We start from the raw sequence: 10,661 nt of genomic DNA, 5'->3' as shown, positions 1-10,661 counted from the left end.
AGAACTAACTTATCAACTAATACTTTAGCGGTTCAAACCAGCTAACACGGCCATTTATAAAAAAGAATTTTTATCCGAAATTTGATTAAACGTTTAAAGACTGCACATAATGAATTGCAATTTTTCTCAGAAATTTCTGCACCAACCCAAACGAATTCCCTTGTTCGTTTGAACATAAAAACATGTAATATTACAATTTTTGCAGATTATTAGCAATTAGAGATGTTTTTGAGTCGAGTCTAGATGATACTCATCCAAAATCAAATCTAGACTCATTTTTCAAACAAATTTAAACATAAATTTATGGCGCGAGATTTCAAACTTAGAATCATAGAATCTGATGAGTCGTGAGTTTAAAATGAATGTTGCATTTATTGTTTTTACTCCCACTATTTTTACGATTGTATGTCCTAATAAAATGAATCTATGGTTCAACTTGAATCTGAAATGGATGAGTTAAATCCAAAATACATTTGAACATACGGTCAAGTCTAGATTAAATATGGCTCTACAAGTCGATTTTGGATTTGATGACGTTAGACCCATACCATACCCAAAACTTTTGTTGGACCCATACTCTATGGAAGACCCAAATCCTTGAATAAGGAAAGAGTTTACAACAATACCACAACCTCAATCTTAAAAGATTAAGATCAACTATATGAATGATAATTATTCTATTAGTCAGTCACATGAATTTTTCTCCATTGATTTTGATTTAATTTTTACCAATTCGTAAGTTCAATAAGGATAGAGTCTATTGCAACTAGTCTTGGACTCATTACCATTCCTACTCTCAACCAAAAGCGTGATATATAAATTCAGAACACTATGCTATATGGTTTGTATTTCTATGCGTTACTCACTAATCTAATAGGGGTGTTTAAAGGGCCCATGTAAAGCCTATATTAAGTTCAAAAAGCCCTTATCTAACACGGACCATATTTGTTTAAGCCCAGCTCGGCCCTACCCGTCCAGTTGGATGCTCCTAGTCACTAATAACTCAGTTCCAAGAGCCAACAGAGTGGTGAGAATAATGTCAGAAGACAAAAAAACTTGAAATAAAGCCAAAGCTATACATTGGAAGAAAAATCTGAAAATCCTAGCAGATGAGATTACTCGGTAAAGCGTCATACAGAAAATAATGAGAAGTTAACATCAACTCAAATTATTTTTACAACAGGATAGCCAAAAAACTATCGGTACGCAAAGGTAAACAGATTCAGAATCTAGCTTATTCTCTTACAAAATAGCTCCTAGCAAACGCTTCTTAATATATTGTTCCTGAGTTTAGGCGCTCTTGACAGTGGCAGAGTTGATGATGTCAATGAATTCCGGCTGGATGAAAAAAAAAAAACTTCAACATTACAAATTGGAATCTAAAAATGGGGGTGACGATAATTTTTTGAACAATGAAGCAGGCTTTGGCAAGGAATAAAGAAAGAGAACCAGAAAGAGACGCAAGGCAAGGATGAAAGAGCGATGTACCTTTAGAGAGGCACCTCCAACTAAAAAGCCATCAACATCAGGCTTAGCAGCAAGCTCCTTACAGTTAGCGCCATTAACAGAACCTGCAGCAATAGCCACCATCGTCAACCGAGAGAAATCAAATCAGGACTCTAGAATCTAGATTCAATAAATTTCTAGTTTTATAATCAAAATGGCGAAAAGGCGCATCAGAAAAATGTGCCTAAAATGAACAAAGCTTTTTAAAAATGGTGATAGTATTGTTGCTTCCTTGCAAACATCCATACAGATCATAAAAATGAGAACGTCCTAGGACATTTGAGAACAAAAATTGATTCTGGATTCTCGAAACCGAAGGTCATAAAGTAATGGGAAATCTTTCCCCTTGAAAGAGTTATAATAGCTAACACTCTGGGTAACATTTCCCCCCTTGTTATCAGTAATCGTTCTCTTCTCCATTTCTCGATATCCTTCCTGTTACTCTTTAGTTTCTAGCAACAAAATCAATGACCAAAATTTCCCTGTCTTCCATCATTGTCGAGATTTTCCCAAATTAAAGCCCTTCCATCCACCATTGCATCTTAGATGTGACAGAAGATCCAATCAATCTTTTGCAATTAACTCCAAATTTAATTTCAATTTAAGATTATTTGCATAATTCAAATATTAAACCGACCCAAGCGGGATGATTTATTTTCCAGGTCTAAAGCAACTTAGACATACGTCAGGTATTCAAATGGACTTCAATGACAAGAAGTTGAGAACAAGTCCGGAGATACAAAGCTATAAGCAAGTACCTCCATAAATAATTCTTGTGCTGGAAGCTACTGCAGGACTGACATTAGCCTCGAGCCACTTCCTCAATTCAGAGTGAACCTGCAAGAAAAAAAAACGCACATATATGTTATAACGGAAATAGAGTTAAAATCCCAAGGTACTGATATTGGCGATGAAATGGCATGTTTCATAAAAAAAAGAGACAGTATTTCATAAAGGTTGAGAGTCTGAACTGAAACTAATTTACTATCAAGGGTCAATTGGAACAACATTTCTGTTGCTTGCCAATGTCAGGTCACTTCTCCAATTTGGAATATGTCATTATAGGCGGGATTTACTAAAAAAGCAAACAAATGCTTGCATGTTTCTAGTTTCAAATTAAACCAAGCAAAAGAGATCAAAGGTTACGGTGATTGTAAAGTGTAACAATAACCACCAAATATTAAAATGTCTTAGGCAAGTCCTATCTTCAAAAAGGTCTGAGGACTAAGATGCGTACCAGCTCACCCCAAAGACAATGGACAAGATAAAAGCATAAAAATAAAATATCATTTGTTGGAAAAAGATGGTTTTAAATACATTATACACACATACTTTGATAAGAAAAATAATGCCACAAGAAAACAAAGATTTACAAGCACAAATTTAGAAGAAACATACCTCCTGTGCCTGATCTGGAGTTGCAACTTTCCCAGTTCCAATAGCCCAAACAGGTTCATAAGCAATAACAACATTTGTCCAATCACTTACTCGGTCTGTGGAAAGAATAAACATACTGATTAACTCTTAAAAGAGCAGGGCAGGGCCAGGAAGTATATAGATAGCTACAAGACTACTAACCAATCTTGCTCAGTCACAAAATATATAGGTATGCAGTGTAATTGGACTTCTTAAACAAAGAAGAAAACTTCATCAAAAGAACTATAGTGCTCGATAATTGAATGCTAGTCTACCCTCTTCCAGTCAAGGTTTAACAAGAACCAGATAGCATGTATGAAGTCTGGACCAATCAATATGAATTGAAATTCTGCTACCAAAATTAAGCATGGCTATTCTTTTACCAATATTTATCCACTATCTTTCAGAGAAATGAGCTTAATGCGGTAAGTATCAAGATTCAGGAATCAAGGCAAATCTGGCTAATGAATGCTCAGCAATGTAACTAATTATTAATAGATATTTACTAAGGACAGATCAAACTAATTAACACATTTAGCTTCCAAACAAAATGGAAAAAATCTCATCTTGCCTTAGAGAGAAACTGGACTACGCATATTAAACAAGTCAAGCTCAATGAATACTTCTATGTTAAATGTTTAATAACACTTGCACAACAGATTTAAAGATATATCACTGTTTACCTGCAATTGCTTTTGTTTGAGCAGCAACAACTTCCATTGTGGTACCAGCTTCCCGTTGTTCAAGGGTCTCCCCAACACAAGCTATGACCTTCAGACCCTTCGAGAGAGCATATGCAACCTTGTCCCCAACAAACTTCAAAACAAAGGCAGAGAAAGCATGAAATGACAAGTGTTAACGAGCAAACTCCAGATATTCCACTACATATACAGAGTAAGTATTACAAGAATAAGGAACAATGTAGAACTGGCAGAATAACTCGAATGAAAATGCAAATCCATACCTCATTATCCTCTTTCAGCAAAGCCCTTCTTTCCGAGTGACCTAGGATGACCCATGGAATGTCCAGATCAGCAAGCATCTCCGCACTACAAATAGCAAAACATCAATACTTGTATAAATATTAATATATGAAAACCAATATCTAAATAATTGACCCTCCAAACCCCACCCTAGTTGAGAGCCACTTAATGGTATTGGGGTAATGGAATGTTGTGTTGTTGTTGATCAAAATATCTGATAACCCCAGAGAAGCAGTGAGTATCAAATCTGTAAGTGGTAATGACAGGTCCATGACAACCAGAACAATGTAATCCTTGAAAAATGAATTCTCCATAAAAAATATAGGAAGTGGATGTATGTATATTCATGACCAGTTGCTCAAGGGACAAAAACAACCAATCATTCAGAACACAATCTTATTTACCTCAAGCAGGTGAGTAGGTGACTGCTTCATATAACACAAGTTACACAACCATCAACCAATACATGATAGCATATTATCACTGTTTTATCTACCCCGTACCCAAAAAGCCCAAAATTGATATTTCGCTCATGAATTCTTTGTAGTGATTAGTAAAAATGTGGTTGGGATAAAGACTGGTTTTATTATTTTTGATCAATAGAAATGTGGTCATTTGCATTGTTTATCGTGAAGGGTTAACATTATACGTTCCATAACAAAAGACAGTGGCAGGGTTCTAGTGACTAGTCGACCTAATAATTCCATTGCACTGTATGATACATTGGCAGCTTGCAACATCTCCAATAGGTGGAAAACAAAAATCAACCCGCTATATCATACTCTATCAAAGGCATCCAGCAAAGAGAAGTACTAAATATAACAAAATGGGATAATGATAAATGTTGAGCAAAATTATTCATTATGATGAAAAACTTCCTAATTCTGAATGGTTCTTAATCCACATGACTAGCAATGTATCAATCAGAGACAAAAAAAAATGAATTGTTTCAACGAGAAAAGTGCAACCAAGACAACCAGAGAATCCAGAATTTGATAAAGCAACCAAGAAAACAAAACAAGAAAAACTTCATCATACCTAACCTCACCGGTGTATGCACCTCCTTTCTTAACCCAACAATTTTGGGCAGCAACTTGAAATTCAGGCCTCAAGGAACTTTTCACGATGGGTAGGAAAACATATGGAGGGCTGACCACGACCTCTGAAAACACCAAAACATAGTAGGTGTACATTCACTGGAACGATAAATGTAAGGTAAAAACCCATAAACCACTTTAATGATTCACATGCACTCACCCACAACATCAGTTGATGGAACTGCTCCAGCATTGAGAGTTTCTACTATCTTCTTCACCTCAGCAGTAGTTCCATTCTAAAACATAGAAATTGAGAATCTCATCAAAACACTCAACCCACTTTTAATTGAAAAAGTCAATGGCCCTAATCAAAAAACTAACATAGAAGTATAAGATATCATCATCATCATTCTATATCAATGAATTTTTTGATTGAAACGATATAACTTAAAAAAGACCTTATATCAATGAATTTTTCGTAAGGTGATACATTATTTAAACATTGAAAAGGGAGTTGATTTATGATATACGCAGCACATAAAACGCATTCACCCCAAAACTGTGGGGGGACGTGAGATTAAAAATACAAAGCACGAGCAGTTTCTAAAAGATGCTTGTGTTTACGTTCGATGACCCCGTTTTGTTGTGGAGAATCTCTACAGCTACGTTGGTGTTGAATGCCGAGATTTTGGAATAAAATCAACATATTTCCTTCACATAATTCCTTGGCGGTATCACTACGTACAACTTTAACTTGTGCATTAAACTGAGTGCGTGTAAAAGCAAAAAAATGTTTAAGCATATCAACACAATTGGATTTATGTTTGAGGAAATCCAACCAAGTTATTTAACTGAAAATTATTAAGAAAAAATTACAACCATTATGTGTCTTGTGAGGGTAGGAGCCCCATATATCTAAATGTAAAAGATCAAACACATTATTAGTCTTTATAAAACTATCATGAAATGAAAGTTTATGTTGTCTGGATGCTGGGAAAATAGTACAAATCAAAGAATCTTTAATGGCCTTGGCATTAATTTCTGGAAAAAGAACTTGGAGCTTTGAGAAAGGTGCATGGCCTAATCTCAAATGCCATAGCTTAGCATGTTCAAACAGTCTTTGAGGAGACAAATGAAGCAATAGGCTGACATGCGTGCGTCTTGGAGGGAGAAAAAGTGCTTTGGACCAATGTGTAATACAAGCCTTGGTGTATGTTACCAAGATGCAAAGAAGTTTTCATTAAAGGATCCTGGAGAAAGCAACTTTGTTGAGAAAAAGAAATAGTAACACCCATATCAAAACAAATCTTATATACAGATAAATGATTGAATTTAAAGTCAAGGACATAAAGAACATCCTTTAGTAATATACCAACGAATATTTCAATGTTCCCTTTTTTGGTGACTTTGTGTTGAGTACCATTAGGTGTAGTTATTTTGTGGTTAGCATCAGAGATATTATTCATATTAGTAAACAAAAATAAGTCATTGCATATGTGATCAGTACAACCACTATCTATAATCCATTTGGTAGTAGAAATATGAGAGATTAAAGAGTGAGGACCTGAAAGGTTGGCAAAGCTGTCTGGTGGAGAAGAATCAGTAGCAACATGATCGGTTTTGTCAAGAAGAGATAGCAAATTGGTGTACTGATTAGAAGTTAATCCTAAGGGAGTACCATCAGGTGCACAGTTTGAATGATCTTATCATGGTGTATAGCTGTTGCATATTTCTTGTTTGGAGGGTATTTGTTGCGATTGGGGTACCCCGTACCCGTGTAACTTGAAACATCGACTAATACTGTGGCCTGCAATTTTGCAGTGTTCACAAAAGTAGGTCAGCTTTTTGCCAGTATTATTGTTCTTGTGGATGTGAGACAGTTTCCGTTTATCCGTGGAAAATGTCATGGGTTCAACTGAAGTGTGTGGTTTACTAAGATCTTTATGACTCTTCCTGTAATAACATACGGTAGACTTCAGCAATATTAGGTAGGTCTTTATGCATTAAGAGACTAGATCAGACTTGATTAAATTGGGGGTCTAATTTCATTAAGAACATCATGATTCTTTGATCTTGTTGAAGTTTTAAAAATTAGCGGTTGGATTACAAGTACAAACAGGTAAAGGGCGAAGATCATCAATTTCATCCCATAAAGATTTCGCTCTAGTGAAGTATTCAGCAACACTCATGTTGGGTTCTTGAAAAACATTAATAAGTTGTTCTTGTAATCTATAAATCTAAGAAGACGAGGGGTTCCCAAATCTTGTCTCAAGATCATTCCAAACGTCAAAAGCTGTTTTAAAATACATGATGCTCTTGGCAATGTGTCTTTCTAAGGATGCAATAATCCAACCGGTGACCATATTATTGCACCTGTGCCATGCTCTTTCATCACTGGATCCTTCAGCGGGTTTAGGGAGACTACCATCGATGAAAGAAATTTTATTTTTTGCGTCGAGACTTATGAACATCATCAACCTCTTCCAATCACTATAACATGTTCCATCAAAGAGTATAGACACCGGTTTCGAGCTAGCCGAGTCTGAAGGATGCAAATAACAGACACTACTTGGGTTTTCGGTGGGGTCACTAATTGTGTTGTTTTGTCATGTATCATGTTGTTGTGCCATGTTGCTTGATGGGAAGAACACAGAAAGAGTGAATGAAAAGAAGAAGAGAAGAAGAACCAAGAAAGATACAGGTTGTTGATGTAAGGAAAAAATGGCGGATGAGAAAAAAAAAAATCAAGTATCTATACCTGCTCTAATACCATTATACAGATTAGAGAATTAGGAAAATGATAATACTTGATGAAAGAAGAAGAATGTTGTGTTATTCATCGATGATTATTGAAGTACAGAAGAAGGCTTCTTTTATAAGAGCCTTATATAAGAGCCTTAGGAACAAAACAAAAATGACTAAGGACTTAACTAAGGTAAAGTAAAGACTAACTATAGTATGTAATAAAAAACAAAACAAGGAGTGACAAGGCATTAATATCTAACGGATATCTTGAGCATAATCCATATCCTTATGTAATTCTCTAGAAGAATCAATCTTCGGTCGCCTATTGCGCACAAATGGACTCATTATCAACGTCATATCAGTGCAATCATTAATTAAAATTCAAACACCCTTATAACAGATATATATTACCAAAATCGATCATTACTTCCAAAAAATTATTAGCTCCAATCCAAATTCTCCAATGCACATATATTTTTATACTATCTTTGATTACTGATCAGTAAAAGTGCACATCAAAATTAATCTATTAAGCTCTCACTTAACTATAATTTTTCTAATACATAACTCCCCAAACACCTCAAAAGTTAATGAATTTGATCAAAGTCTTTACAACTAATGGACGACATACAACTTCGTTTGCACCAATTTATAATCAACTCAACAAATGATCAGTCCATTGCTCGTAAAAATCCAATAAACCATAGATTTGATCTACATATCATTCGGTCGTCATTTCCTGCATATCTTATACTACTAACTAGCAAAGAAATAGACGAATAACTTCAACGTCTAGAAGTTCAACAAAAACTCAAATCAACAAATTAAGATGATATTCAACAATGATTTAACAAATTCATTACTAAAAAATCCGATCTCAAAAAAGTTCAAAATCAACAGTTTAACAATAACAATAGGAACATATCCGATCAAAAGTTACATCACAAATCACAATAATCCAACACAAAAACAACAGATCGATAGATAAGAGAGAAACTAACGCATTTCCAGTTGCCACCGACGAAGAATTTCCGGCCCATTGTTCTAGAAAATGATGGAAACTTTTTCTTTTTGTGCAAGATTTGTTTTTCGTGATTAGGATTTGAGATTTGTAGGAGTGCGATTAGATTTTAAATCAGTGGGTTTTCAGTGGGTTGAGCTTTTATATCGAAATTATGGTTTTACCCTTGATGCTTTGTACAAGGACGGATTTTTATGTCTGTAAGTACTGAGGATAAATTGGAGTTTTCATTTTTGAATTATATAGATGTGAGTTGACAGTTTCAAATCAGACTCGATAATACGTGATTTTATAATTGATTCGACTTTAACTCGATCTTTAAAATAGATTTACAGTCATGCAGAAATCAACGTAAACTTAAGATTCGATATTGACCAGACCAAAACTCATAATCCAAAATCGTCTTGATGACTTTATCTGTTTTGTAACGACTCAATGCAAAACGTGGTGCTCCTTGGATCTTGTCGCACATATATGGACTGAAAGACTCGAGTAATCGGTTAATCCAACAAGGTTCACATCATATTATAGGTCCGATCAATATTAGGTTGAGTCATTTTCGAATTGTATCAATTTTAGGTTGGATTGCATTCAGTTCGAATCTGCCCAAGAGGACAAGTTTTTTTAATGTATTCCTATCTTTCAATTGTTTTTGAAAAAATTATGCTAGGTGTTTTTTAGATGTTATAACCAACTAGGACCAACATACCGATTTTAAGGTCACAACAAAAATGTTGATTCAATTGCAAAATTTACTAGAAATGTAGCGAGTCTCAACTAAAAATGACGACATAAAATTGAGATTGATATGTTAAAAATTGAAAACTTAAAAATTGGTAGAATTCAAATTGTGATATTTTCTAACAATTTAATTTAAACTAACAACTAAAAATTAAAATTGGTAGTGAAAACTTAAATTCGACTTATATCATCTTGAAATTAGTCTTTTGAATGTAGAATTGATATGTTAGAATAAATTTTTTTTTTTAATGAGCTCGAGTCAGTCGCACCACGTAGGCCATTTCACAGAAAACATTGAGTCAAATAAGGAGGGTTCAAAGGTGGGCTGAATTGGACCAAATGGACCCGTATTAACTTGGACCGGGCTGGTCAAGGTTGATTAGTCATTATAAATACTCGGTTTTCGAAATTTCACTCTCTTTTTGTAAATTGCAATACAATTTAAATTCCTTGTTGCTGGTTAGTTTTCTAATCTAAAATCTAAACTTATAAATCAATAGCTTAGTTAAAAGTTTAAACTCATAGTTGAGATTTTATGATATGTTATATAGTGTGGATGCAACACAATCCTCCTCATACCTAGTGTGAAATATTTCACGTGAATTTAACGGGTGATTGAGATTCGAATCATGATCTCTTGTCACGTTGCTCTAATACTATGTCAAAAAATCAATTCAATCAAAAACTTAAATTAATGGTTAAGATCCCATAATATATTATATACTGTAGCAGAATTTTTGCTTCATTCTAGCAAACCACTACCAAAGCTAAGTAAAGTTTAACATGCTTTGTTTTTGATCATCTTAACAACATATCTCTATATAAATTTTATAGAACTAGTCTTATTTAAGTATTTGGAATCTACATAAATGTTGTTAGACGGTATAGGGAAACATGAATTCTCATTTTCCATTTATACGAATTTTCTATCGATCTTTGTGAATCTAGCTCCTTTATTTATTTTTTTTCACTCATACCCCTCAAATTATATTCCGCATAGTGAAAAATATAGTAATAGTCGCGATCGTGGTAACGGAACAGTAATGCAGGAGCTAGAGTGATTGTGTTATCTTAACGCCTAAATATCAGGCGAATCATAAGATATATTTTAATACGATACAAAATGCAATTTTTTACGCCTTTACAACGCGAAAAATATTAATTAGTTTATTTTGAAAACTTTTACAACACGGCCAATCCGATGCAATGTGA

General features: G+C 34.4%; 1 protein-coding gene across 2 annotated transcripts; it reads right to left on the bottom strand.

The window, feature by feature from the left end:
• Window positions 1-1,092: 1,092 nt before the first annotated feature.
• On the bottom strand, window positions 1,093-8,961 carry LOC130803253 (triosephosphate isomerase, cytosolic). Of its 2 annotated transcripts, none has more exons than XM_057667449.1 (9): window positions 8,689-8,961; window positions 5,163-5,238; window positions 4,944-5,067; window positions 3,887-3,971; window positions 3,606-3,738; window positions 2,905-2,999; window positions 2,265-2,343; window positions 1,489-1,571; window positions 1,093-1,338 (listed from the first exon to the last, which is right to left on the bottom strand). In XM_057667449.1, exons 1-9 carry the CDS (start codon window positions 8,725-8,727, stop codon window positions 1,291-1,293), a joined length of 762 nt encoding a protein of 253 aa, XP_057523432.1. In that variant the 5' UTR covers window positions 8,728-8,961; the 3' UTR covers window positions 1,093-1,290. The 2 variants fall into 2 exon arrangements, with proteins under 2 accessions (XP_057523432.1, XP_057523431.1); XM_057667448.1 differs by lacking the exon at window positions 8,689-8,961 and adding an exon at window positions 6,507-7,795.
• Window positions 8,962-10,661: the final 1,700 nt, after the last annotated feature.

This window comes from Amaranthus tricolor, chromosome 16, assembly GCF_026212465.1.
Source record: "Amaranthus tricolor cultivar Red isolate AtriRed21 chromosome 16, ASM2621246v1, whole genome shotgun sequence".
In the NCBI taxonomy this organism is placed as follows: domain Eukaryota; kingdom Viridiplantae; phylum Streptophyta; class Magnoliopsida; order Caryophyllales; family Amaranthaceae; genus Amaranthus; species Amaranthus tricolor.
The sequence above is the reverse complement of the archived record's forward strand: the minus strand, read 5'-3'. Positions and strand labels throughout refer to the sequence as shown.

Bases quoted from the DNA above. Each gene is read 5' to 3' on its own strand.
- LOC130803253 (XM_057667448.1), bottom strand. From the start codon at position 6,554: ATGTTGCTACTGATTCTTCTCCACCAGACAGCTTTGCCAACCTTTCAG. The intron at 5,239-6,506 runs GTCCTCACTCTT...TCTATGTTTTAG, and splicing joins CAGCTTTGCCAACCTTTCAG to AATGGAACTACTGCTGAGGT. The intron at 5,068-5,162 runs GTGAGTGCATGT...TGGTGTTTTCAG, and splicing joins TCCATCAACTGATGTTGTGG to AGGTCGTGGTCAGCCCTCCA.